Consider the following 27,959-nt stretch of genomic DNA (forward strand, 5'->3'; position numbering starts at 1 on the left):
CCTACCCACCGAGGTGAAAGGTGTCTAATCATTTTATTTTCCATCCAGTCCGAGTTCCCCCCTTGGCTTTCTCCCACCTCCCTAACCTATCCTGAGACCCCTTAGCCGGAAGGTGGACACTCCAACCACCCACCCCAACCACCGGCCGGGGCTGCGCCTTCTCTTCTGATGTGATGTACAGGCAGTCCTCGGGTTACGTCGGACTCAACGTACGTCCTTTCGTGGTTACATCGCCATCTCCCATTTATTTATATAAAAAAAAGTTCCGTCATTTTGACATATGTACATGTGTGCTTTATGTTTTTTATTATTTATTTACCACAAGTAAAGGTCAGGAATTGTTCTCTTTTAGGTTTTTTTAATGTTTTCCTTCACTACTGCTGTGTCTGTGCTCCGTGTGAGTGATGTAGGTGTTTATGTAGGTGGGTTCCCTATGCACCTTGGAGCGGATCTCCCATGTCACCCAAGGACCTACTGTTTAAAATAAGGTGCAAAGCCACCATTCGCTGGAGCGCTGTCTGCATACAGGGAGATCCTGCTTCCTGCTCCCGCAGTTGTCCATAGTTTGGCTCAAACAGTCTCACAGAAACCCTTTCCAGGTTGGACTGTTTCTTACATCGACTCGGTCTCCCCATGTATTCAGCTCCCCCTTCAGTAACGTCTGTGACCTTCCCCACGTTCGCTCAGAGCCAGGGTGACGGCCAGGTACAGAGGTCACCAGGGGGTGCCCGGGTGCCTAGCAAAGGACAACAGTAGGGTGGGCCTTCCCCCCAAGGGTGCCTTTCCTCCCCGCCCTGGCTGTACTGCCACCTTCCTCACTCCCAAGCTCCACGGGCCCTTCCTTTGCCGCCATAACTTGTTCCCTAAGCCCGTTTTTTCTAGGAATCCCATTTTCTCCCTCTGAGATTTACCCAATAAATGTCCTCTTACAGTTTAGCTCTTGGTTCCGAATTCTTTCCCAGCCAGAACCCAAGTGCCGAGGTTGCTGACCCCGGGTTTGGTCTGACCCCAGGGGTCACAGCGATGGGAACCAGTAGGGACCGGTGTTGAGAATGGCATTGCCCAGATGCCTGCCCGGGGGGAAAGCATCATTGCCCGCCGAGGTCGCCCTCCCTGCTCCCGGTAGCAACCTGTTCCTTAGCACACGTTGTCCGGATCTGCTTGCGGTGTTTCTGTTTAGAAAACCCTATTTGGTATAAATAATGGCAGTTTGCCCGGCCTGATGGGCGGTGGACAGTGACCGGGAGCAGACCGAGGGTCCTGGGTTCAGTTCCCGTCCAGGGCGCACACTTGGTGGAGGAGGCAACCCATCCCTGAGTCTCTCCCATGCGTGTCTCTCTCGGCCTCGCCCTCCCTCCACGCTCCCTAAAATAAGTAAATAAAAACAATGGCAGTTCCAGTTCTTCCCGCCCTTATGACTTCTGTTTCTCGTGTAGTGTTGATGGTCTAGCAGGCTCTCAGACACTTGCTCAAGGTCACACTGAGGTCACCGGCAGGGCGGGTACGCCCCGGAAAGTGGGGACCACGGGTCGCAAGAGGAGCACCCCGAACCGCCGAGCCGCCGCTGGGCCACCCGACCTCCCTGCCCGCGCGCCCTCCCGCCGCCTCGGGTCGCCCCGCTGCCCGCCTTCGCGACTCCAGAGCACGCCCACGTCGGCGTAGGCCCCGCCCTTCCGCCGGCGTAGCCCCGCCCCTGCTGTTTCAGGCCCCGCCCACCCAGACGCAGCTCCGTCGGCGCTGGCCCGCCCCGCCGTCTGAGGCCCCGCCCACCCAGACGCTGCCCAATCCCCGTGCGCGCGGCGCCGCTGAGGGGCGGGCGGCGGCTGGCCGAACGGCCAATGAGCGCGGCCGGAGGGGGCGGGGTCGCGTGGTGTGCTCCCGGCCGCTGAGGCGAGTCGGCTGTTGCGGGAGGAGCGCGGCCTGCGGGGCCGGCGACTCAGTCGCTCCGCCCGGCCGGCCGTGGCCGCCGCCGCCGCTCGGCCGCGCTCAGGTACCGGCCCAGCGTCGGCCCTCGAGGCGGCGGCCGGGCGCGCGCCGCCCGTGCGTGCGCGCCCCGCGGGGCCCTGCGTGCGCGCGCCTGCGCGGGGCCGCGCGTGAACTTGGGCCGGACGGGCCGGCTGCCGGCTTCGCGCAGACCTGGCCGCGCGGCCCGATGCGCCGCCCCCCGCGTGAGTGCCGAGCGTTTTCGCCGCTGGACCCCGGAGCGCGACGGGCGGGTCGCGGAGGGCGCGGGGCACCGGGGGCTGGGACTCCCGCCGCGCGCAAGCCTCCTCGGACCGGCCCGGGACCCCCGCGCCGCGGAAGCCCACGTGCGCCCGGGACCCCGCGCCCCCCGCGGCTGTGAGGGGCCGCGCTGCCACTTGTTGAACCGACTTGGGTGTCGCCGGTGCGGGTGTCGTCGCTCCTGGGCTCACGTGCTTGTCATTTCGCAGCGGGAGAAGCAGGAAGTTGGACGGGACACACGGTGCGTTAAGGAGCCTCCAAGGTGGCCCCGGACGACGTGGGAGGCCGGACCCTCCCGCGGCCGGTGCGCGGGGACCGCACGCACCGGAGGGCGTAAGTCCCGGACCCGCGGCGCGGGGCGTGAGCGCTTTATTTCCACTTTCCCCGCCTCCGCGTCCCGGCAGCTCCGGCCGCCTCGAGCCGCGCCGCCCACCGCGGTGCCGCCGCTCCCCTGCCGGGCGCCGCCGCTGCAGCCGCGCCGAGTGCGATGCCGCCGCCCCGGGTCCTGTGCGCGGAGGCCGGCGAGAGGGCGCCTCGGCCTCGCGGGGGCTCAGCCGCGGGACCGAGCGTAGGTGCTGCGTCTCACGCAGGTCGGCGGCCACCGCTCCCGGGACGGAGCGCGACCCGGAAACCGGCCGGTCGGGGAGGGAAGTGCCGCCCCGCGCGCGGATGGTAGAAGGTGGGAGACGCTTTGTCCCGATTATTTTGAAGTTCTTTTTTTTATACGTTTTTATTGATTTCTGGGAGGAAGGAAGAGGGAGAGGGAAACGTCAATGATGAGAGCGAATGGTGGTCGGGCCGCCCCTGGATGGAGCCCGCAACCGGGCATGTGCCCCGGCGGGAATCGAACCCTGGACTCCGCCGTCCGCAGGCCGAGGCCCTGTCCACTGAGCCACGCCGGCCGGGCCGGTTACTTTGAAATTCCTGCATATAATCCGAGATAGGAGTGTTGGAAGGGTGACGGGCGTTGAACGGGGGTCGGCGAGTGCCGTGTGGACGGCGGTGCTTGGCGATGATCCTTCTGCGAGTCTCCGCGGAGTGCGCCTGCTCGGGGCTCCCCGTGCTGTGCGCAGGGACCTGGCCCCCCTCCCCGCCCCCATCCCGTGGCTCCCCTTCAGCCCAGGGGCCTGGAACGTGGTCTGGAGCTCCGCTCTCTGGTGCCGTCCGCTGCCACCTTGAGGGTCGCTCGGCAGGGTGGCAGGCGTGGGTGGTGGGAGCTCGGGACGGCTCTGCCCCGTGGTGCGTGGACCCTGGCATTGTTTGACTCCCTGGGTTTAGGGGCGAAGAAGGGAGCGCGGTCCTTGCTGCTACTGGAAATGCCTAAGGGAGAAAGCACCCCAGTTCCTGTCCGTCTGCCGGGGGACGTGTTGGGGCCTTTCCTGGGTAGAGGTTTCCCCTCTGCACCGTGTGCTCGGGGCAGGCACATGAGGCGACTTGTGCTGTTACAGGGGACACAGCAGTTTCCACAGGTGCACTGCAAACCTTAAAAACCCTAAAAAACTACAGATTTTTATATAAGCCCTTTTAGCTTTTTCTGCAGCAGTCTTTCTTAAAATATATTTTTATTGATTTCAGAGAGGAAGGGAGAGGGAGATAGAAACAATGATGAGAAACTCACTGATCGGCTGTCTCTTGCACGCCCCCTACTGGGCATGGAGCCCGCAACCCCGGGCATGGAACTGAGACCTGGTTCAGAGGTCGATGCTCAACCACTGAGCCACGCCGGCCGGGCCGCAGCAATACTTCTTAGCTCAGTGGACAGAGTGTTGGCCTGCGGACTGAAGGGTCCCAGGTTTGATTCCCATCAAGGGCACATGCCCGGGTTGCGGGCTCGATCCCCAGTAGGGGGCGTGCAGGAGGCAGCCGGTCAGTGAGTCTCATCATTGATGTTTCTATCTCCCTCTCCCTCTCCCTTCATCTCTGAAATCAAAAACATATTTAAAAAGATACTTCTTAAAGGGGAGTTGACTTCCACAGTCTTAAGCATCCTATATAAGAGAAGGCTAATATGCAAGTTGACCACCAGGGGGCAGACGCTCAACGCAGGAGCTGCCCCCTGGTGGTCAGTGCGCTCCCACAGGGGAGCACCACTCAGCCAGATGCCAGGCTCACGGCTGGGCAAGCGGGGTGGTGTCAGGAGCCTCTCCTGCCTCTACTGCAGGCGGCTGGTAAGGATGACATCCCCGAGGGCTCCCGGACTGCGAGAGGGCTCAGGCCCGGCTGAGGGACCCCCCTCCCCAGTGCACGAATTTCCTCTAGTCCATTAGAAATGGTCATAATTTAAACGTGCCAGGAACCTGGGCATTTTCACGTGTGTTACTTACGTCGATTCCTTGTGGCCTCGTGTAGTGGGTGGTTCTTTCCTGTTTCCAGTCACGGAAACACAGGCTCAGAGAGCCCAGCCGGCGAGCGGGCATCGGAGTCAGAACCTGCCTCCTCTGTGCGGCTGGCGGTCCCCCCTCACCCCTGCTCTCACAGTGAGGCCGCGTGCTGCGGCTCTTCTTCCGCCCGCACAGCGGGAACAGCGTGCCAGGTGAAGGCGCAGCTTTCTTCTCCTTTGTTGGCTTGTGGCGCTGACCTCAAACACGGCCTCTGCACCTTTTAAACCGAGTGCCCTGCTGTCCAAACCGACAAGACGGGCTGGTCAGGGCCGGTGCTTTGTGTCTTGTGTTGAAGTCTTTTTTAATTTTTCACTTGTTATTGTCATTTAAAAACAATCTTCATTGTTGAAAGTATTCCATGTGTCCCCTTTGCCCCCTTGACTCGTCTCGCCCACCTCCACCCACCCTGTGGTCTGTGCATGGGGCTATGTATGGACGCCTACAAGTTCTTTGCTCTCTTCCCGCCTTCCCTCTGAGATTCCGCAGTCTGCCATGTTTCTATGTCTCTGGGTCCATTTTGTTCATTAGATTCCACATGAGTGAGATCATGTGATACTTGTCTTTCTCTGACCGGCTCATTTCACTCAGCACAATGCTCTCCGGTCCCTCCGTGCTGTCTTGCGGGGTCAGAGGTCCTTCTTTCCACAGCTGCGTAGTGTTCCCTGGTGTAGATGGACCACGGTTTCTTAATCCACTCGTCTGCTATGGGCACTCGGGCTGTTTCCAGATCTTCGCTATTGTAAGTTGTGCTGCTATGGACATAGGGGTGCATATGTCCTTTCTGATTGGTGTTTCTAGTTTCTTGGGATATTTTTGGAAGTGGGATCACTGGGTCAAATGGCAGCTCCATATTTAATTTTTTGAGGAAACGCCACACTGTTCTCCACAGCGGCTGCACCATCTGCATTCCCCCAGCAGAGCCCGAGGGCTCCCTTTTCTCTGCATCCTCACGTGCTGGTGGTAGCCATCTGACAGGTGTGCGGTGCTACTTTATTGTCGTTTTAATCTGCGTCTCGGATGCTCAGGGACTTTGAGCCTTTTTTCATGTCTCTCGGCCGTCTGTGTCCTCTTTGGAGAAGTGCCTATTACAGGGGTCCTCAAACTACGGCCCGCGGGCCACATGCAAATACAAATATTGTATTTGTTCCCGTTTTGTTTTTTTACTTCAAAATAAGAAATGTGCAGTGTGCATAGGAATTTGTTCATAGTTTTTTTTTAAACTATAGTCCGGCCCTCCAACAGTCTGAGGGACAGTGAACCGGCCCCCTGTTTAGAAAGTTTGAGGACCCCTGGTCTATTAGGTCCTTGCCCACTTTTAATTGGATTGCTTGCCTTCCGTCTGTTGAGTTGTGTGAGTTCCTTATAGATTTTGGAAATAGATCTTTGATCAGATGTGTCGTTGCCCATGTTCTCCCTACAGTGACTTCCTTTTCGTTTTGCTGATGGTTTCTTTGCTGAGCGGGCGCTTTTGATGTCGTCCCACGTGTGTATTTTCTCCTCAGTGTCCTTTGCGCGCGCGCGCGCACACACACACACACGTGCAAGCCCGCGGCGCACACCTGGCGGCCAGCCCCTGGGGGCAGCGTGCGGCCATCTGGGTGTGAACTCTGCGTGTGTGGAGCCCTTTTCTAAGGTTGTCAGCGTGAACTTGAGGACACCCCTGTCCTGGTCAGGCTGTGGGTCCACAGGAGGTGGCTGTGTGCCGGCTGCCGTGGGTGTGGACCTGCGTGGTCTCACCCGTGGGCTGCTCAGAGCTCCATCTGTGGCCAGTTGCTCCTTAGGGTGATGAGGGGGGCTGTGGGACCCGTCATCACAGCAGGCGGGTTGGGGTCCCAGGGCAGGTGTGGCAGAGTGGGTGGCGCCGTCCTCCCTGAGGACAAATGTCAGCCCCATTTTTAATTTGGAGGCGCGTCCTCCCCAGTCCTGTTCTCTCCGTGCTGGCGGCTCCCGGCCTGGGTCCCAGGGCTGGGGCGCCCGTCAGCTGCTCCGCTCAGCGTGGCCACAGCGAGGGCTGGCTCTGTCCAGGAGACTGTCCGTGGGGCTTGGCCCCTCCACGCCGTGTGCACCGGGATAGGTCTCGGCACAGCTCCTCCGCCTCCGGCTGTGGCTCGGTCTGGGCGCCCCCTCCCAGGGCTGGAGGGCTCAGTGCCCATCCCAGCATCGCCTGCGTCACCCCCAGCTGGGCCTGGCAGACTCTGCACCCCGTCCAGCTTCAGTGGGGGTGGGGTGCTTTGTGCAACTGGATGGAGTGAGGGAGGGGTGTTTAACTCCTTTGGGCCTTCATCAGCAGTGAGGTGGGCACTGGGCCTCCGTGGTGAGTGGTGGGGTGGGCATTGGGCCGTCCGTGGTGAGTGGTGGGGTGGGCACTGGGCCGTCCGTGGTGAGTGGTGGGGCGGGCACTGGGCCGTCCGTGGTGAGTGGTGGGGCGGGCACTGGGCCTCCATGGTGAGTGGTGAGGTGGGCACTGGGCCATCCATGGGCAGTGTGAGGTGGGCACTGGACCGTCCGTGGTGAGTGGTGGGGTGGGCACTGGGCCGTCCATGGGCAGTGGTGGGGTGGGCACTGGGCCGTCCATGGGCAGTGGTGGGGTGGGCACTGGGCCGTCCGTGGGCAGTGGTGGGGTGGGCACTGGGCCGTCCATGGGCAGTGGTGGGGCGGGCACTGGGCCGTCCGTGGTGAGTGGTGGGGCGGGCACTGGGCCGTCCATGGGAAGTGGTGGGGCGGGCACTCGGCCGTCCGTGGGCAGTGGTGATGTGGGCCCTGGACCGTCCATGGGCAGTGGTGGGGCGGGCACTGGGCCGTCCGTGGGCAGTGGTGGGGCGGGCACTGGACCGTCCGTGGGCAGTGGTGGGGTGGGCACTGGGCCGTCCGTGGGCAGTGGTGGGGTGGGCACTCGGCCGTCCGTGGTGAGTGGTGGGGCGGGCACTGGGCCGTCCATGGGCAGTGGTGGGGCGGGCACTGGGCCGTCCATGGGCAGTGGTGGGGCGGGCACTGGGCCGTCCATGGGCAGTGGTGGGGTGGGCACTCGGCCGTCCGTGGTGAGTGGTGGGGCGGGCACTGGGCCGTCCATGGGCAGTGGTGAGGTGGGCACTGGGCCGTCCATGGTGAGTGGTGGGGCGGGCACTGGGCCGTCCATGGTGAGTGGTGGGGCGGGCACTGGGCCGTCCGTGGTGAGTGGTGGGGCGGGCACTGGGCCGTCCATGGGCAGTGGTGAGGTGGGCACTGGACCGTCCGTGGGCAGTGGTGGGGCGGGCACTGGGCCGTCCATGGGCAGTGGTGAGGTGGGCACTGGACCGTCCGTGGGCAGTGGTGGGGCGGGCACTGGGCCGTCCATGGGCAGTGGTGGGGTGGGCACTCGGCCGTCCGTGGTGAGTGGTGGGGCGGGCACTGGGCCGTCCATGGGCAGTGGTGAGGTGGGCACTGGACCGTCCGTGGGCAGTGGTGGGGTGGGCACTGGGCCGTCCGTGGTGAGTGGTGGGGTGGGCACTGAGCCGTCCACGGGCAGTGGTGAGGTGGGCACTGGGCCGTCCGTGGGCAGTGGTGGGGTGGGCACTGGGCCGTCCATGGGCAGTGGTAGGGTGGGCACTGAGCCGTCCATGGGCAGTGGTGACGTGGGCACTGAGCCGTCCGTGGGCAGTGGTGAGGTGAGCACTGGGCCGTCCATGGGCAGTGGTGGGGTGAGCACTGGGCCGTCCATGGGCAGTGGTGGGGTGAGCACTTAGCCGTCCGTGGGCAGTGGTGAGGTGGGCACTGGACCGTCCATGGGCAGTGGTGGGGTGAGCACTGGACCGTCCGTGGTGAGTGGTGGGGTGGGCACTGGGCCGTCCGTGGTGAGTGGTGGGGTGAGCACTGAGCCGTCCGTGGTGAGTGGTGAGGTGGGCACTGGACCGTCCATGGGCAGTGGTGGGGTGAGCACTGGGCCGTCCGTGGTGAGTGGTGAGGTGGGCACTGGACCGTCCATGGGCAGTGGTGGGGCGGGCACTGGACCGTCCATGGGCAGTGGTGGGGTGAGCACTGGGCCGTCCGTGGTGAGTGGTGGGGCGGGCACTGGACCGTCCGTGGGCAGTGGTGGGGCGGGCACTGGGCCGTCCACGGGCAGTTTGCAGGCAGGTGGGCTGGGGTTTCTCCCCTGCTGGCTGAGACCCGGCTCTCCGGCACCTTCTCGCTCTCACGGACGCCGATTCTCTGTACTGACAGGCGGACAGGAGGCTCTGAAGAGCCGCTGGAGATGGACCGCTCGCCTGTGACCCGGAAGTGCAGCCGGGAGGGTTAGCGCCGACCCCAGGGCCTGGCGGTGCGGACGGAGGAGCCGGCAGGCCCGACCATGGTCACGCTCATCACCGAGAAGCTGCAGAACCAGAGCCTGGACGACCTCGCGCACCCGAGCTGCGATGCCGGCCCGGTGAGCCAGGGGGCGCCGCTGGGCGGTGGGGGGCAGCGTGAGGGCACCGCCGTCCCCAGAGCCTGCCCGCCTCATGGCAGGTTTTCAGCATCATCACCCCAGCTTTTCCTCTGACTCACCCCAGGATGTTTTGTTTTTAATATGTTTGTATTGATTTCAGAGAGGAAGGGAGAGGGAGAGAGAGAGGAACATCAGTGATGAGAGGACCATGGATCGGCCGCCTCCTGCACACCCCACACTGGGGACCGAGCCCGCAACCTGGGCCTGTGCCCTGATCGGGAATCGAACCGTGACCTCCTGGGTCATAGGTTGATGCTCAACCACTGAGCCACGCTGGCTGGGCGATATGCTTTTTAAAATTTTTTATATATTTTTTAGGGAGAGAGGAAGGGAAAGAGAGAACGAGAGGGAGGGAGACATGGATAGGTCGCCTCCTGGGAGCACCCCGACGGGGAATGGGACAGCGTCCAACTAACAGCCACCGTCAGGGCAAAGCCAGCTTTTAGTGACCGTCTGGCCCACACACAGTGCAGACCCGGCGCACACCCCGCGGTGGATGGGAGGCCGCCCTCCCGAGAGCCTCGTCGGGGCCTGTCGCCAGCGGTTAGCTCCGCCCGGGTCTGAGCTTGGCGGGCGTGGAGCCGTTTTCTAGGGGTGTCAGCGTGAGCTTCAGGACCCCCTGCCCTGGTCAGGCTGTGGTGGGGGCTGTGTGCCTGGCCCTGGGGGTGTGGAGCCTGGCTTGGGGGCTGGGTCTGCGTGGGCGCTGTCCTAGCCGTGGGGCCAAGTGGGTGCTGGCAGTATTGGGGGACACGTATAAAATAGGACTGTGTGCTGCACACCCGAAACTAGTACAGAGGAACATTGACTGTAAACTATAGAGGAAAAGTAGTTTTTTAAAAGGGGGAGAGGAATTCTCGGAGTCAGTGCCGGTCTCTCTAGCTGCCGGAAGGGCCGGTCCTGGGAAGTAGAACGCATGCGGCCATGAAGGAGCCGTGCGGGCGCGTCCTGACTGACGTCTCTTGTGAACGTCTCTCCCTGTCACTCGCAGTGTTCGGCCGAGAAACGGAACAGCAGAAGTGGCCGCGTGTTCCCTTTTGAGACCAACGGTAAGTGTTCGAAGCCCGGGCGGGTGTGCAGGGCTGTAGGCTGCCGCCACCTGCCTCACCTTGCGGGTGGGGGTCACAGACTCCCCTCGCCCTCCGCGGGCTCTGGTCTGGCCCACAAAGGCCACTGGGGGAAGGACAGGACAGCGGTGCACGCTTGGTTGGCGTGTGCTGGACCAGCAGTGTGTGTGTGTGGCGGCGGGGTGGGCAGCCATGCCTTGGAGTGTGAGGGTCTGCCCTCCACCCTCCAGGGCACAACCCCAGATATGTGCCCTGTGGTCTGAATGGGTCAAGTGGCCTCGCCACCCAAGTGTGAGTGTGTGCGCGCAAGAGTGAGCAGGTATATGCATGTGAGTGTGAGCGGGCGTGCACGTGAGTGAATGAGTGTGAATGAGTGCGTGTGAGGGTGAAAGTGTGAGCACTGAGTGCACGTGAGTGAATGAGCGAGTGTGCATGTGTGAGCATTGAGTGTGTGTGTTGGGGAGCTTGCTGGCCTGTGTGCATTCCTGGGGAGCTTTGGCTGGGGTCAGCAGTCACGTGGAGTTAGTTGTGTGACTGCAGGTGGGACAGACCCAGGTGAGTCCCGTCCCCGCGGCCGAGGGGACTCCGTGCGGGGCGTCCTGCACTGCCCGTGGAGGCGGGATGGGAGGAGGAGGGACCAGCCCGGTCCCCCCCGTGTCCTCCCCTGGAGGCCGTTCGGCACGTGGTGGTGTCCTTGCTCCCAGGCCCTCGGGCTCTGGCGGGGCCCAGGCATCTGCTCCGCTGTCCCCTGCGTCCTCGGAGGGGGAGGGTGGAGCCAGGGCCGACATGCCAGGGAGGGCAGGCAGGTGGCACTGACCATTTGCTGTGGGCTCCACCCGCTGTGCAGCCCCGTGCCCATGAGGCCCGGCTTCATCGGGGGCAGCTGGCAGGTGCCTCCTGCTCACCCGTCTCTCCTTCCTCAGGAGACAGGCGCCCCTGGAAGGCCCTGAGTGGAGGGTGGCCCCTCAGGAGCCAGGCGGCCGCGGGCCCCGCCCTCCCCTTCCCGCCGGGCCCCTGCGGGGTGAGTGCGGTCAGCGCCGTCGACCTCAGGGAGAGCTCGGGGCCGCCCCTGGCCCCGCCCAGCAAGCGACACTGCCGCTCCCTGTCGGAGCCGGACGAGCTGGCCCGCTGCCGGTCCCCCTGGCGCCCCGGGGGCTCCAAGGTCTGGACTGCTGTCTCCAAGAGGCGCTGCCACAGCGGCGGGAGCACCAGCCTGCCCGGGAGCGCCCTGCCGGCCACAGGCCCCAGCTCCCCGCCCACGCCCCGGCCGGCCTCCGCCAGTGGCGGCTGTGTGGACGGCGGGTGCGGCTCCGGGCCGCCCTGGGGTCCTCCGGGGCCCATCCTGTCCTCCCGGCGCCGCCTGTCCCTGTCACAGGAGCACCTGCTGGACGCAGACACCCCGTCGTCTGCGCCCGCACTGGGCTGGCGGCTGGGCCTGCTCCGGAGCCGCTCGCAGCCCTGCGTGCTCGTAGGGAGGAAGAGCCGCCTGAAGCGCCCGCGGGAGGAGGACCCTCGGTGGCCGCGCCCATCCCTGGACTTCCTGAAGATGACCCGGGTGAGGCTCCCTGTGCCGGCGGCCACCTGCCGTGCCCCCGCCCACGGCTGCTGGGGAGGTTGGCTGGCCCTTGGCCGGGAGGATGTGGTGTCCTCTGTGCCGACCGGGGGCACTGCCGGGTGCGCTGTGTCCCTGGCGGGTTGGAGCCGGGCTCCAGCGGCAGCGCCACACCCACACCATCTGCCCACCCTCCTCCAGGAGTGGGGCCCGGGCTGCCCTGTGGGGTGTGAGGATCTGGGGGTATGGAGTGTCCCGGGTGTCCTAGGTGGCATGGTTCCACGCGGACCCTGCCTCTCCTCGGGGCACAGACGCGGGGCCTCCCCGAGGGCGGTGGTGACTGCAGAGCCAGCGCCTCGGCCCGTGGGCAGGTTGGGCGCCGGCCCGGTTGTGGGGTTCAGGTGGCTCGCAGGAGCCCTCCGTTCAGGCGCCGCCCGAGGGGGTGTGTCTGAGGTGCAGGGACCAAGGACGCTCGTGTGACTCGGGGACTTGCGTCAGGGTCGGCGGGGTGCCCGTGGCCCTCCCAGCGGCGCCTGACGCACGTGTCTTCCCTGTTGCAGACGCTGAAGAACTCAAAAAGCCTCGGCTCCCTGGACTGCGAAGGTGAGGATGAGGATGAGGCCAGAGCGAAGACGGCTGCGTCCTCCCCCCGGGCCCCGCACGGCCTCCTGGGCCTCGTCACCCCAGCCTCCAGCCCCCTGGGCGCCTGCCCCAGGCCCCGGCCTGCCAGCCCCAGCCTGTGGGCCTCCCGGGAGGGCGGGAGCGGCGGGGACCCGGGGGACTGGGACAGCGCCGGCGAGGAGGGCGTGTCCCCGCTGGGCCCCGGCGAGCTGGACCTGGAGCAGATCGAGAACAACTGACGGGGGCGGGAGTCTGGGGGGACGGAAGCAGGTCGGCGTTAGTTTGAATGTTGGGCCGTTGGGTCAGTCTTTCCTAAAGGAGTATTTTGCATTATTCTGGCTTTTACAGTTCTGGAGAAAGGTCTCTATTTTGAAATGCGTTTTCAGAGGGCATTCTGTTACCCGGGTTCTGGGTACACACCCCAGGCAGGCTGGTTCCTCGGTAACGCCTGCGGTGAAGGGCGCTGTGCGTCCTGTAGTTACGAAGCCTGGGCGCTGCTTGGGGCAGGACCCACGCTCTGCGGCCTGACTCCTGGCCGGCGTGGGGCACGGTCCTGGCGCACCTGGTCTGTGACTTCAATAAAAGATGTTTGCTTTGCACTGTGCCTTCCACTTGATTTTTTAAAAAATATTTTTTTTATTGATTTCAGAGAGGAAGGGAGAAGGAGAGAGAGACATCGGTGATGAGAGAGAATCATGGATCGGCTGCCTCCTGCACACCCTGTACTGGGGATCGAACCTGAAACCCAGGCATGTGCCCTGACCGGGAATCGAACCGTGACCTGGTTCATTGGTCGACGCTCAGCCTCTGAGCCACACCAGCTGGGCTGCTTGTTGGTGTTCCCGGCCAGGGGCATGTGGCCTGGGCGGCCACAGCCCGTGAGTCCTGGCCCAGTGCTCCCCCCGCCCCCCCGTTCATTCCTAATTTAACAAGAGTCACGGGTTTCTACTAAGGGTGCTGACCTGGGAACTTTGGGTGAAAGGGAGGTGTTTGTGGCGATGAGACACAATAATCTGAGAAATTTTCTTTTTTCTCCGTGAAAGTTGGAGTAGGTCACTCATGGCAGGGAGTTCTAACTGGTTAGGTCTGGGAGTCCAGGTGGCGAAGGCGGGCAGGGGTGGTTTCCAGACTGGCCTCCTGCACGCACTGACCGCGGCCGAGGCCACCTGTGTTCAGGGTGGGCTCCAGCAGCACCTGGCCGGCCATGTTTACTCGCAGACTGAGGTGGCCACGTGGTTCCTTCCTGATGAACGTGTAATCCTGAGGTCGGCTGCGGTGAGGGGCCGGTGCTGGCCCGGCGCAGGGCTGCAGCACCACTGCCAGACTCTGCCCCAGGAAGTCATGTTTCGGCTTTAACTTGGGGAGACGGATAAAAATAAAACAAAATGACCTGGCTCGTTTGGCTCAGTGGGTAGAGCGTCGGCCTGAGGATTAAAGGGGCCCAGGTCGATTCCGGTCAAGGGCACATGCCTGGGTTGCGGGCTCCATCCCCAGAGGGGGACGTACAGGAGGCAGCCGATCAATGATTCTCTCATCACTGGTGTTTCTCTCTCCCCTTCCTCTCTGAAATCAATAATATATTTTAAAAAGTAAATAAAAACATAAAACTGACAACAGAGAAGCAGAAAGTCACGCCTCCGTCATCTGGTTGGAGTTTTGGATGATCCTCTTAGTAAACGGGTCAGGTTGACCCAGAAGAGCACAGTTCCTATGGAGCGCGTGGGGTTCCAGGAGCGCGTGGAGGCGTCTGAGCCGACCACTGCGCCCAGAAGGAGAGGTCAGTGAGCCTGATGACGAGGCCTTCGTGGTGATCCCATGGCCCCAGCACAGCCCAGGAACAGGGCGAACACAGCCTCGTGTTCAGGACGGTAAACGGCTCCTATGTAACTCGTGGGCCAAAGAAGAAATGACACGAGTGAGAAACGCTTCGCCGGAGCGGCAGTGAAAACGACAGCAGTCGGTGTCTCTGAGGTTGGCGACAGAAGGGACTTCTAACCGTAAACGGCCGTACTGGAAAGTGCATGTGAAAGGATGGTGAGCGAAGGCCCGGGCTTTGGGAATCAGGGGGTGGTGGACCTTTTCCCGGGAGGCCGGTCGAAATGCTCAGGAATTTGAGGGCCACGGGCGGGGGGTGGGGAGCTGTCAGAATTCTCACCTCACCCCTCGGACACACGGGTGCCTCTCAAACACTTGGCCGTGCAGACGGCTGCCACTGGCTGAGCCCCAGATGAGGGGGAAAAAGACAAGCCAGCCTGGCCGGCGTGGCTCAGCGGTTGAGCTTCGACCTATGAACCAGGAGGTCAGGGTTCAATTCCCGGTCAGGGCACAGGCCCAGGTTGCAGGCTCGATCCCCAGTGTGGGGCGAGCAGGAGGCAGCCGATCCATGATTCTCATCATTGATGTTTCTCTCTCCCTCTCCCGTCCTCTGAAACCAATAAAAACATTAAAAAGAAAACCTGAGATGCGGCAGAGATCATAACTGTTACAAGAGAGCTTTAGAGGAAACGGCCAAGTTCCTGGAAAAATATCACTAAAGCTGCCCGGCTGGCGTGGCTCAGCAGTTGAGTGTTGACCCAGGAACCACGTGGTCCCGGGTTCGATTCCCGGTCAGGGCACCGCCCGGGTTGCGTGCTCGCTTGATCCCCAGCAGCAGGTGTGCAGGAGGCAATCTTTGATGATGTTTCTCTCATTGATGTTTTTCTATCCCTCCCTCCCTCTCTCTAAAAATCAATAAAAACATTTAAAAAAGAGAAATATCGGCAAAACTGACCCCGGGCTGGGCCTCTGGCCACGAACTACAATGAAGCAGCCGTGTGCACCTCCCGCAGAGGAAACATGGCTCAGATGGCGTCCTGGGCTCGGGCCGCAGAGCACCCACCAGACAGCGGGGACAGGGACGGGGACGGGGACAGAGACGGTGCCGGCCAGCCGGGCCGACCCCTGAGGCTGAGGTGTGGGGAAGCCGCCCGGAGGCCTCTACCCCCTTCCCGTCCCCGTCCCTCTGCAGGCCGGAGGTAACTGTGAGCCCCACACCCCCTGCCCGTGCGCCCACCACCTGACCCCACACCAGGGGCTTGTTCCCACGAAGAAGAAGGGTCCCGGGCAAGTGGGGTCCGACTCCTGCGGCCTCCAGCCCATAGGCGCTGACCCCTGACCCCTGGCCTGGGCCCCACTCCTGAGCCGATGACCCTCTCACCGCAGGGCCCTGCAGGATGGAGGTGCGTTCCCATCCCCGGCCTCCGCCACCACCTTCTCCCACTTCCCTGCAGACACAGCTTCTGAGCAGCTTTGGTTAGTGGTGGTTTGCGTTTCACCGGGAGCAGCGGCGGCCTGCGCTCGGGGCTCCGTTCCTTTCCTTACTCCGAGGACCAGCCTGTGATTGACCCGCGGGCACCCCATCTTCCTGTTTCCTTTATTCTGGTCTCCCTCCTCCTGTCGAATGTTTAGTTCACTTATTTTCAGTCTCTGGCTCAGTAAGAAAAACACTTAAGGCTGTGACTCCTCCCCTCACCCCTGCCGCGCGGGTCCGACGGCAGCCTCCTGTGTGGCTGGAAGGTCGCCGTCATGGCCCCTCTGCCCCCGCCCCCCAACCAGGGGTCACTCCTGAGAGCGGCTTCCCACCTTCAAGCGCCCGGCTCCTCTCTGGATCCTCTGTTCATCTGTCGGTGCCTTGTGTCGATGGAAAGGATGAGGCCTCTCCGTGTTTTGCCACTTGTAGCGTAGCAAGGTATGTGTGCATGTGTGCACCTGTGCCTACACACATGCACACGCATGGTGCATGGCTGTGTGCACACCAGTCCATGCATACATGTGAGCACACACATGCAGTCAGCTACATGAGCGCGTGTGAATATGTCCATGTGTAGGTCCATGTGTGTGCATGTGCGCGTGCGCCTGCCCACAGGGCCTGTGCGTGTGTGTGATGTGTGCAGGCATGTATATGCACATGCGTGTGACTGCCCACATGTGTACCCGGGCATACACAGGTGCAGACACACATGTGGAGAATGTTCGGGTGAGTGCTGCCCCGTCAGGCATGTCCGTGAGGCTCAGGCCCCGTCCTCATTCCGGTCTTGCTTGCCTGGTCCTGGGGCTCCGGCGAGGTCCGGGCCCATCCAGGGGGTGAGACAGACCTGCTGGGCCCCCAGTGACAGCTCAGGGGGAGGGGCACCCTGGTCTCACGCCCCTGGTTTAGGTCTGGGTGGCCAGGCTGCTGGGTAACATGTGCAAAGACGTCGGCGCCCACGGGACGGGGTGGGGGCCTGGAGGGGCTCTCACCACCGAGTCAAGCCGGCCAGGCCGTCTCTGTTATCATTCATTCATTCATTCATTCATTCATTTTTCTTTTTTTAAAAAAATATTTTTATTGATTTCAGAGAGGAAGGGAGAGGGAGAGAGAGATAGAAACATCAATGATGAGAATCACTGATCGGCTGCCTCCTGCACGCCCCCTATTGGGGATCAAGCCCACAACCCGGGCATGTGCCCTTGGCCAGAATCGAACCCGGGACCCTTCAGTCCTCAGGCTGACGCTCTACTCACTGAGCCACACCGGCCAGGGCTATTTTTCTTTTTTCTCTTCTTTCTGTTATTCTTTTTAAGTGTTATAATAATTAATTGGAAACATCTTTTCTAATGTTAGGGTATAAGAGGGCTATTGATTGGGTATTGCTTTTGTATATTTCTCTAGTCCAAACCATCCGATTGTCTTATTTGAATACTTTTTGAGGTGAAAGTCACATAAGAAAATTAGCCATTTAAAAGGGGCGTTTGGTGCACTCACACGGCTGCGGGCCGCCACCCAGTCTGGCTCCACATCCACCCGGCGCCCCAGAGCCCCTTGCCCGTCACCCGCAGCCTCTGGGCCCCGCAGCCACCAGCGCCTGTTCCCTGCGCTGCCCCTGGTGGCCGCTGGGTGGCAGCAAAGATCGTCCTGTGAGGGAGGCTCGCCCTGTGCGCGTGGCCAGGCTGGTGGGGGTGCAGGGCCTGTGGGGGGTGGGGAGTGGCCTCGCGGTGGTGGTGAGGGTCCCCTGTCATTCCCACCCCCAGTGCCTTCGGGTGGCTCCTTCCACTTCCAGCCGGGGAGGGGGTCCGGGTGCTCCCCAAAGCGTGCTGGGCATTCTGGGGGGACGTGGGCAGGAGGGTGCACCCCCGCTTGGGAGGCTCAGACACTAGGCGCCTTGTCATGAGCTTGGGGGTCGGGGGACAGGGTGGGGCTCCTGCAGCTGCACCTGGGGCTGGGGGAGGAACCCTCAAAGTTGGTTGCTCAGCGCTGAGCCCCTTCCCTCGGGCTGGGGATGGGGGGCCCTAGCTTCCCCGCCCTGCAGTGGGCCCGGGGCAGAGAGGCAGCGGCTGGGGGTCTGTACAGACTGGTGCTCCTCACCCAGCCATCCCTCCTGCCAAGGCGGCTGTGGGTGTGGCCCCGGGGTGTGGGTGTGGCCCAGGGTGTGGGTGTGGCCCTGGGTGTGGGTGTGGTCTGGGGTGTGGGTGTGGCCCCGGCAGCTGTGGGTGTGGCCCTGGGTGTGGGTGTGGCCCTGGGTGTGGGTGTGGCCCTGGGTGTGGGTGTGGTCTGGGGTGTGGGTGTGGCCCCCGGCAGCTGTGGGTGTGGCCCAGGGTGTGGGTGTAGCCCTGGGTGTGGGTGTGGCCCCAGGTGACTGTGGGTGTGGCCCCAGGTGTGGGTGTGGCCCCAGGGGTGTGGGTGTGGCCCCAGGGGTGTGGGTGTGGCCCCAGGTGACTGTGGGTGTGGCCCCAGCGGTGTGGGTGTGGCCCCGGATGTGGGTGTGGCCCCAGGTGACTGTGGGTGTGGCCCCGGTGTGGGTGTGATGCCAGGGGTGCAGCCTTGGCAGGGTCAGGCCAGCAGATCAGACAGTGTCCTGAGGTCAAACAGGAGACCGTGTCTCCTCCCCCTGCTGGGCCAGGTGAGGGGTGGGGGGCCTGTGTCCCCAATGTGTGACCTTCAGGGACCTGGGTGGTCCGGGAGGCCGTGTGGGGGCACAAGGCCGGGCTGGCATGGGCTTCCCGGGGGCACTGAGCAAGGAGGCCAGGCCCCTGCAGGTCTTGTGGGGCCGGAGCAACGCTGGGTGGGGAACCCTGGGAGCTTGGGGTCTCACAGCCCCCCACCCCCACCCAGTGCGGACACCAGGGTCTGCGACCCTTCACGCCCTCTCTGAACCTGGGCGGGGTCTCCCTCCGGCCCCAGGGCAGCAGCGGGGGTCCCCCGCCCCCTCCTCGTTCAACCACCGCAACAGCAGCCTCAGAGCTGACCCCAACCCCATCGGAACCAGAGCCCCAGCCACGAACAGCACCTGGTCCAAACCCAAAGGCCCACGATGGATCCCAAGACATTCTAAAGGCCGCTGGGCCCACCTACCCCCAACACCCTCCTCCCCCCCCACCCCCCGCCCCCTCCTGTTACCTCCCGGGCTCAGCATGGCCCCCCTGCTGTCACTGGGGGCTCAGGGCCCGGACCTCCCTGCCCCAGGCCCAGCCTCCTGCAGCCCAGGCCCAGGTCCCTGCACTCAGGTGCCCTTTCCAACTAGTCTGACTAACGAGGAACATTTGGGATTTGGCCCCAAAATGGGCTCCCACGTCCACAAGCACAGCCTCTGGCCTGGGCCTTTGGGCTGAGTGTGGGGGTGGCCGTCGGCGCTCCTGGCAGCCAGGCCGGCCCCTCTGCGGGCTTCAGAGACGCTGTGTGAGCTGCAGCGGGTCCTGGACGGGCCCTGGGCCTCCTCCCCCGGAACCCGGCACTTTCCGGTTGGCCCTGAGCCCGGGCAGCCCCCAGACGGACGGCGTGTGCACCAGCCAGCCCTGTGGCGAGGTCGCCGGTGACCTCAGGGCAGACGGCACCCGCCCAGGTCAGGGGAGAGCACGGCCAGCACCGCCCTCGCCAGGCGGCCTGGAGGCTCTGCTACTGCTTCTGGGTTCAGAAGGCGCCTTGGGGTCCGCCTGGCACCCCGCTCCCCCCACCCTCTCTCTGCAGCTGCTGGTTGGCCTGGTGACCCCGAGTCGGCCTGGAGCTGCCTCCAGAGCCCTTGAGCTCCGCCCTTGTCTGTGGGGAGCCCTGCGGTCGCAGGGGACACGGACACACGCAGGCTCGGGGCTCCGGGCACCTGCCTCTCGCAATTTGAAGACGATTTACTGACCCTCCTAGGGCCTCAGGGCGCTGACCGGGTGTCACTGCTTGAGCCTCAGCCTAGCGCCCGTGCTGGTGACATCGCCGGCGGGTGGCAGGCACCCAGGAGCCCTGAGCTGAGGGTGGCCCACCCTACCTCAGTCCGCCAGCCCCCCCCCCCCCCGCCTCCCTCCGCCCCCCCTCTCCTGCCTCAGCACCTGGGGGAGAGGACCTGACCGATGACCCCTGAGGGTGGCAAAGCCGGACGGTCAGACAGGCCACCCAGCCCGATGGGGGCTGCCCGCCGGGCGCTGGGATGTCCTGGGTCTCCCAGGATGGGGGCTGCGCCAGCTGGGCACCGAGGCCCGCCCCGCCCCTGGAGCCGGAGCCGTCAGCACTGCCCCCTGCACTTTTTTCTCCTCCCCAATTAATTAATTTAAATTGACCATTAAGTCAGCGGGGTTTTGATTGATATTTTCATTAGCGGCCCTGTCCGACGCCCCAGGAATGTATGGTAATGTCCAACCCGCGGGCGGGCGGGCGGCGCGCTCCTCCTCGCGCTGAGTTATGGCTGGCACGGCCGCGTCGGGTAATTTGAATTCAGATGAGCTGCCGCAGTGTTCCGGAGCCTGGCGGCCGGCCTGACGGATGGCACTCGGGTTATCACAAGGTCACCGGCGCAGCCGCGCCCGCGGGAGGGGCCCGGCCTCCGCGCCGGAGAAGGTGGTGCCGCCGGGACTCCTGACAACTGCCCAGCGCACGGCCCACAGGACGGCGAGCCCTGGGCTGTCCCCCGAGACCATGGTGGGCCTCCCAGCCCCCGACCCTGGAGGGGAACCTGGACCCCCCGTGGAAGGGGCTGGGTGGGGAGCCGAGGCCAGGCCGGGAGCTCCGGGGGATGGCGCCAGGGACCGGCCCCAGCTGCGTGTCCCCATCCTGGGAGGGCCCTTGGGCCTGGCCACCCCCAGTTCTGAGTGGGGACCGGGCACCAGGCAGGGGCCACCGTGGGCGGCTGCCCAGCTGGGTGAGATGATGGGGCACTCATGCTCGAGCCTCGGTTTCCCCCACCTGGACCGTGGGTGACGGTGCTTCCTCTTTGGTTTAGGGCGAGGGCCTCCGACGTGGGGGCTCCCCTTCTGGTTCCTGCTGACCTCAGGCGGGTCCTGGGTGCAGGGGCCCCCGGGGTGCAGGAGATGGGGTGCCTGCCAGTGGAGGCCCAGAGGGCCGTGGACGGGATGTGTGTGGGCATCCCCTGGGCTCAGAGGGAGGGGTGCAGGGTTCAGGGGGCGAGGAGGTGGGGGCACCCCTCAGAGGGCCTGGCTGGGAATGTAAGGGGCCAATAAGGAGCCCCCCCACCCCCCAAAGAAGGGGCCCCTCAGGCTGGACCCGTCTCCGGGCCAGGCACCGAGGTCCGGGCTTTGACGGTCACAGCGACCCGAGGCTGGGCTGTGTCCTGAGCTGGACGCAGGGTGCCAAGCCTCAGGGTCGGCACTGGGCCCCGACTCTGTGCCACCCGGCGTTGGCCCCGGTCCGCGTGCCCTGCAGCCCCAGGGAGCGGGCACGGGGTCTGCCCAGGTCCTGTGGGGTTTACCCAGCCCTGTCCTCGCTTTCCGCTGGGTGGGGGTGGGGGGCAGCCTTGCCCACAGAGCGCCCCACCCCAAGCTGATGGGGCCCTCGCTGGTCCAGGCCCAGCCAGACGCCCACCCTGACCCAACTCTGGCCGATGGGATGTGAGCAAAAGTGCTGGGCAGGACACTTACAAGTCGCTGACTCACCGGCCGCGGGGCTCGGTGGTTGAGTGTTGACCTATGACCCAGGAGGTCAGGGTTTGATTCCCGCTCAGGGCACATGCCCGGTTGCGGGCTCGAGATCCCGGTGTGGGGCGTGCAGGAGGCAGCTGATCCATGATTCTCTCTCATCATTGATTTTTTTTTCTTTTTAAAAGGTGTGTATTGATCATAATCAAAATAAAGAAAACCTTGTATCTCACAGACATAACTATGTGTCACGGACGTCTTTCTCTCCCTTCCTCGCTGACTCCCCTGGGAAAGCCCCCCGTCCTCACGCTCCCCCTTTCCTGCTTCCTGAGCGGAGGGGTGATGGCCGGAGCTCTGGCAGCCACTCGCACCCCGAGGCGGCCGGGAGGCAGGAAGCTGTGCGCTCGGAGGTGGAGCGGGAAGACGGTGCAGGGGCCTCTGGTGACGGTGGCGACCCCCCCCCCCCATCTGCCGCCCCCAGCGCTGGGCCCCTGGGCGAGGGCCGGGCCCTGACTGCGGCCTCGTGCTGCCGGCGCTGCTGGGGCTGGTGTCTGGGTGGCCCGTGTGGCCAGGACCCTTTCCCCGAGTCAGGACCCGGGAGAGTCCACCCGTGAGGAGTCAGCCCCCGCGGCTCCTCACGGCTGCCCCTCCGTGGTCCCAGGGGCCCCGGCCCTGCCAGGGCCCCGATGCGGGCAGTCCCGCGGGGACGCCGGCCCCACCCCTCCTGCTGGGCCCTCTCCTCCCTCCTGTTCGAGCTCAGGTCTGGTGTCACCTGCTGGGGGCAGGTACCTGCTCATGCACTGTGTGAATTCGGGGGACCCTGTCGGCTGGTGCAGGCACACGGCCCCCTCAGGCCGCGCCCCCGGGGTTCCTTGCTCTGAGCATCACCCAGGGACGCTGCTGGGCAGGGCCCCGGGCCTGGCTCCATCCTCGCCCGCGGGAGACTCTCAAGGTCACGCCAGGGTCGCCCAGAAGGGGACACACGTGGATTTTGTGTGGCCCGAGCGACAGATCCAGCCACAGCCGCTTCCTCCTGTTTGCGCTGACACAGGGAGGCGGGGACGCCGGGATGCGCAGTCCCTGTGGGAGGGACCCTGCACCACGGCCAGGTCACCTGAGGTCACCGAGCGCCTTCCTCCCTCCGTCCTGCCCTCGGGAGCAGCGAGTCCTGTGGCCCGAGCAGCCGGCCCAGAGGGAGGCCTGAGGGAGGAGGCCCAGAGGGAGGAGGCCCAGAGGGAGGAGGCCCAGAGGGAGGAGGCCCAGAGGGAGGGCCCAGAGGGAGGAGGCCCAGAGGGAGGAGGCCCAGAGGGAGGCCCAGAGGGAGGAGGCCCCGACCTCCCTCTGGCAGGTGTCAGGCCTGGAAGTGGGCGGTGCTCCCGGCGTCTGGGGCGTTGAGTGGGGCTTGGCCTTGCTGCCCCGCCCCCCACCCCATGTGCCCGCGTCTGCGGTGGCTCCCACCTCCAGGCCCCGCCCACTTGGGGGCCACACCCGAGTGCCTCCTGTCACTAAAGACGGTTTCATGTGCCTCCGCTCCCCGACCTGAGCCTGGGGCAGGAGGGGGTCTGTGCCGGCCCTTCCTGTCGTTTCTGTCCCGTCCGCCCTTCATGTGCTCACAGCACAGTTTGCCAAGGACTTGGCTGTTGGACCGTGAAGGACCACCTCCCTCACCAGCCCACGGGCACAGCCAATGGGCACAGCCCGCGGGTACAGCCAACGGGCACAGCCAATGGGCACAGCCCACGGCACAGCCCACGGGCACAGCCAATGGGCACAGCCCACGGCACAGCCCACGGGTACAGCCAACGGGCACAGCCAATGGGCACAGCCCACGGCACAGCCCACGGGCACAGCCAACGGGCACAGCCAATGGGCACAGCCCGCGGGTACAGCCAACGGGCACAGCCAATGGGCACAGCCCGCGGGTACAGCCAATGGGCACAGCCAATGGGCACATCCCGCGGGTACAGCCAATGGGCACAGCCAATGGGCACAGCCCACGGGCACAGCCAATGGGCACAGCCCACGGGCCTGCTCCAGGCGGGTGTGTGACACCCATCTCAGGTGTGTCCTTGCGGGTGAGGTGCCGCCGTCGGTCACCGATGGGCGTTGCTGCCAGGGGCTGCCGTCCATCCTGGGGTCCCACCGTCTGAGTGCCGAGAGCAGAGCCGTCCGCCTGGGGTTTCCTATCCTCAGGGCCAAGGGCCAGCGATACCTTCCCAGAGGGTGCAGGGCAGACGCAGGTTTGCTCCCGGGCACCGGCATCGGGGGCACAGCCGTGCTTAAGGAATCTCCACCCGATGGTGGGACTCGGGGCAGGTGACGGTGACGCTTGAGAGATGATATCCACGTGGCTCAGCACCTCGGAGACAGGGCTACCCCCTCCCCTCCCCTCCCCTCCCCTTCCCCTCCCCTCCCTTCCCCCTCCCCTCCCCTCCCCTTCCCCTCCCCTCCCCTCCCCCTCCCCCTCCCCTCCCCCTCCCCTCCCCTCCCCTCCCCTCCCCTTCCCTCCCCTCCCCTCCCCTTCCCCTTCCCTCCTCCTTTCCCTCCCTCCCCTTCCGTCCCCTGGTGTGTGGCCGCCAGGAGTGTGGGAGCTTTGTCTAAGTAGAAAGCCACACTCCAAAGGGCCCTCAAATCACCACAGATGCACCCGCCGGCGGGCTCAGGGGGTGAGCGTGGGCCTATGAACCGGGAGGTCAGGGTTCGATCCCCCGTCAGGGCGCAATGACGTGGTGTGGCCGCCCCTCCTGGCCCGGACCCCCGCCTGCCCCCTGCTGGCTCAGTGAGCAGCCAGGGAGCCCGCCCCCAGGAGGGGGCCCGGCGGGGGGGACAGTACGAGGTTGAGAGGCCGAAACCCCAGCAGGCCCGCTGCAGGGCGAGGCCCCAGGACAGACCCCAGCTCCGGTCACCACGGGGCGAGCGAGGCCGGCAGGGGCAGTGGTCGCTCCACGCTCCCTCTAAGGCTCCGAGCCTCCGAGAGCCGGGCAGGGCGCCACCGTCCGCCAGGGAGATGCCGGCGAGAGCCCCCGCGGGAGACTCTCAAGGACACGGCGAGGACACGGGGCTATGGGGACGCGGGGCGGCGGGGACACAGGGCGGCGGGGACACGGGGGTGGCGGGGACACGGGGCTACAGGGACGCGGGGCGGCGGGGACACGGGGCTACAGGGACGCGGGGCGGCGGAGACACGGGGTGGCGGGGACACAGGGCAGCGGGGACACAGGGCAGCGGGGACACAGGGCGGCGGGGACACGGGGCGGCGGGGACACAGGGCAGCGGGGACACAGGGCTATGGGGACGCGGGGCGGCGGAGACACGGGGTGGCGGGGACACGGGCCGCAGGCCGGGTTGCAGCTGGATCCTCGGGGGGGCCGTGCAGGAGGCAGCCGACCAGTGATTCTCCCTCATCATTGATGCACTGTGTGATCAGGAGCCTCGTGTCCCCGCCGCCCTGTCTGTCGGCTGGTGCAGGCACACGGCCCCCTCAGGCCGCGCCCCCGGGGTTCATTGATGGTTCTGTCTCTCTCTCCCTCGCTCGTCCTCTCTGAAATCAGTAAACATACATAAAAAACACACACACAGAGAATGGACGTACCTGAGAGGTTAGGCAAGAACGTGAAGGGCCCTGAGGGAACGGGCTCCTCCGGCAGGAAATGGGCCCCAGAGCAGCGTGCACCGCGCACAGTGGCCGCCACGCGGCTGCCCTGGGAAGGGAGTCGGGAGCCGCGGAGCTGGGGGCTCCGGCTCAGGGTCGTCACGAGGTCACCGTCTCGCTGTCGAAGGCCCGAGTGGCAGTGGAGCTGTCTCTGCACCCGGGCGCCTCCGCCCATGGCTGCCCCTTTCCACGGGGCCTCACCACGGGGAGCCACGGCTACGGCGACCCGGAGTCACGCCTCGCTCCGTCTGCCGGCAGCAGGCGTCCCTCCCGCCTCGCTCAGCGGCAGTCAGGGCCCCCAGGGAAGTCCACGGGCCACGGGAGTCACGGCCGGCAGCACCGCCACAGAGGACGGCACAAGCCACCACGAGACCGGTAGAGGTGCACACTTTTAAAAAAATATATTTTATTGATTTCTTACAGAGAGCAAGGGAGAGGGATAGAGAGTTAGAAACATCGATGAGAGAGAAACATCGATCAGCTGCCTCCTGCACACTCCCCACTGGGGATGTGCCCGCAACCCAGGTACATGCCCTTGACCGGAATCGAACCCGGGACCCTTCAGTCCGCAGGCCGACGCTCTATCCACTGAGCCAAACTGGTCAGGGCAAGGTACACACTTTTGTGTGAGAACAATAGAGCATCAAAGTACTTTATTTTTCAAATTTTATTTTTATGTTTTTATTTTTTCAGTTTTGTCCGAAATAATTTATTTACTTGCCTTACAAAAAAAAATGTTGTCAAGAGAAAAATCAGCGTCCTAGTAGGAGCAGGAAGAGCGTATTTTTAAATTTTTATTATTTTTTTAAGATCGGTTTTTATTCCTTTAAAAAATATTTTTATTGATTTCAGAGAGGAAAAGAGAGAGAGAGAAACATCCATGATGAGAGAGAATCATGGATTGGCCGCCTCCTGCACACCCCACACTGGGGACTGAGCCCACAACCCGGGTCTGTGCCCTGATGGGAATCAAACCGTGACCTCCTGGTTCAGAGGCCGACGCTCAGCCCCGGAGCCACGCGGCCGGTGAGCATCGAAGTATTTTAAAGAAAAGAGCGATCGGACGCCAGAGCAGGCGTGTGGAAGTTCGTGTCTGTGCAGAGGATTTGAATAAAACTCCTCGGAGATAACTCAGCTTTGTGCTGGACGCAGAGGCCCCTGCTCTCAAGTGTTTAAGGAGCATTTATTTAAAGAGATTTATCTAATGGTCCCGGGAGGCAACACACTCCCAGGCAGGAGAGACACCACTTAGGGGCTGGCTACCGTTGTACCATCCTGGGCCAATAGGGCGCCGGCTATAATGTAACATCCTGGGCCAATAGGGCGCTGGCTACCATGCAGCATCCTGGGCCAATAGGGCGCCGGCTATAATGTACCATCCTGGGCCAATAGGGCGCCGGCTACCGTGTAACATCCTGGGCCAATAGGGCGCCGGCTACCATGTACCATCCTGGGCCAATAGGGCGCCGGCTACCGTGTACCATCCTGGGCCAATAGGGCGCCGGCTACCGTGTAACATCCTGGGCCAATAGGGCGCCGGCTACCATGTACCATCCTGGGCCAATAGGGCGCCGGCTACCGTGTACCATCCTGGGCCAATAGGGCGCCGGCTATAATGTAACATCCTGGGCCAATAGGGCGCTGGCTACCATGTACCATCCTGGGCCAATAGGGCGCCGGCTACCGTGTAACATCCTGGGCCAATAGGGCGCCGGCTACCGTGTACCATCCTGGGCCAATAGGGCGCCGGCTACCATGTACCATCCTGGGCCAATAGGGCGCCGGCTACTGTGTAACATCCTGGGCCAATAGGGCGCCGGCTACCGTGTACCATCCTGGGCCAATAGGGCGCCGGCTACCGTGTACCATCCTGGGCCAATAGGGCGCCGGCTATAATGTAACATCCTGGGCCAATAGGGCGCCGGCTACCGTGTACCATCCTGGGCCAATAGGGCGCCGGCTATAATGTAACATCCTGGGCCAATAGGGCGCTGGCTACCATGTACCATCCTGGGCCAATAGGGCGCCGGCTACCATGTAACATCCTGGGCCAATAGGGCGCCGGCTACCATGTAACATCCTGGGCCAATAGGGCGCCGGCTACCGTGTAACATCCTGGGCCAATAGGGCGCCGGCTACCGTGTACCATCCTGGGCCAATAGGGCGCCGGCTACCGTGTAACATCCTGGGCCAATAGGGCGCCGGCTACCGTGTACCATCCTGGGCCAATAGGGCGCCGGCTACCGTGTAACATCCTGGGCCAATAGGGCGCCGGCTACCGTGTAACATCCTGGGCCAATAGGGCGCCGGCTACCGTGTACCATCCTGGGCCCAATAGGGCGCCGGCTACCGTGTACCATCCTGGGCCAATAGGGCGCCGGCTACCGTGTACCATCCTGGGCCAATAGGGCGCCGGCTACCGTGTAACATCCTGGGCCAATAGGGCGCCGGCTACCGTGTACCATCCTGGGCCAATAGGGCGCCGGCTACCGTGTAACATCCTGGGCCAATAGGGCGCCGGCTACCGTGTAACATCCTGGGCCAATAGGGCGCCGGCTACCGTGTAACATCCTGGGCCAATAGGGCGCCGGCTACCGTGTAACATCCTGGGCCAATAGGGCGCCGGCTACCGTGTACCATCCTGGGCCAATAGGGCGCCGGCTACCGTGTACCATCCTGGGCCAATAGGGCGCCGGCTACCGTGTACCATCCTGGGCCAATAGGGCGCCGGCTACCGTGTACCATCCTGGGCCAATAGGGCGCCGGCTACCGTGTAACATCCTGGGCCAATAGGGCGCCGGCTACCGTGTAACATCCTGGGCCAATAGGGCGCCGGCTACCGTGTACCATCCTGGGCCAATAGGGCGCCGGCTACCGTGTACCATCCTGGGCCAATAGGGCGCCGGCTACCGTGTACCATCCTGGGCCAATAGGGCGCCGGCTACCGTGTACCATCCTGGGCCAATAGGGCGCCGGCTACCGTGTAACATCCTGGGCCAATAGGGCGCCGGCTACCGTGTAACATCCTGGGCCAATAGGGCGCCGGCTACCGTGTAACATCCTGGGCCAATAGGGCGCCGGCTACCGTGTAACATCCTGGGCCAATAGGGCGCCGGCTACCGTGTACCATCCT

At 64.0% G+C, this 27,959-nt stretch overlaps 1 protein-coding gene across 5 annotated transcripts; it reads left to right on the forward strand.

The window, feature by feature from the left end:
* Window positions 1–1,902: 1,902 nt before the first annotated feature.
* Window positions 1,903–12,902, forward strand: FAM53A (family with sequence similarity 53 member A). 5 transcript variants are annotated; one of them, XM_070400618.1, is made up of 6 exons: window positions 2,092–2,168; window positions 2,433–2,556; window positions 8,802–9,006; window positions 10,055–10,112; window positions 11,054–11,685; window positions 12,243–12,902. In XM_070400618.1, exons 3-6 carry the CDS (start codon window positions 8,929–8,931, stop codon window positions 12,540–12,542), a joined length of 1,068 nt encoding a protein of 355 aa, XP_070256719.1. In that variant the 5' UTR covers window positions 2,092–2,168; window positions 2,433–2,556; window positions 8,802–8,928; the 3' UTR covers window positions 12,543–12,902. The 5 variants fall into 5 exon arrangements, with proteins under 5 accessions (XP_070256735.1, XP_070256743.1, XP_070256719.1 ...); XM_070400634.1 differs by lacking the exons at window positions 2,092–2,168; window positions 2,433–2,556 and adding an exon at window positions 1,903–1,990; XM_070400642.1 differs by lacking the exon at window positions 2,433–2,556 and having other exon boundaries at window positions 2,091–2,168.
* Window positions 12,903–27,959: the final 15,057 nt, after the last annotated feature.

Source organism: Myotis yumanensis, unplaced genomic scaffold (assembly GCF_028538775.1).
Source record: "Myotis yumanensis isolate MYYU_CA2020_CCGP unplaced genomic scaffold, mMyoYum1.0.hap1 SCAF_1, whole genome shotgun sequence".
NCBI lineage: Eukaryota > Metazoa > Chordata > Mammalia > Chiroptera > Vespertilionidae > Myotis > Myotis yumanensis.

Coding starts and splice junctions, on each gene's coding strand:
- FAM53A (XM_070400634.1), top strand. CDS start 8,929: ATGGTCACGCTCATCACCGAGAAGCTGCAGAACCAGAGCCTGGACGAC. Junction 10,113..11,053: donor GTTCCCTTTTGAGACCAACG/GTAAGTGTTCGA, acceptor CTCCTTCCTCAG/GAGACAGGCGCCCCTGGAAG. Junction 11,686..12,242: donor ACTTCCTGAAGATGACCCGG/GTGAGGCTCCCT, acceptor TCCCTGTTGCAG/ACGCTGAAGAACTCAAAAAG.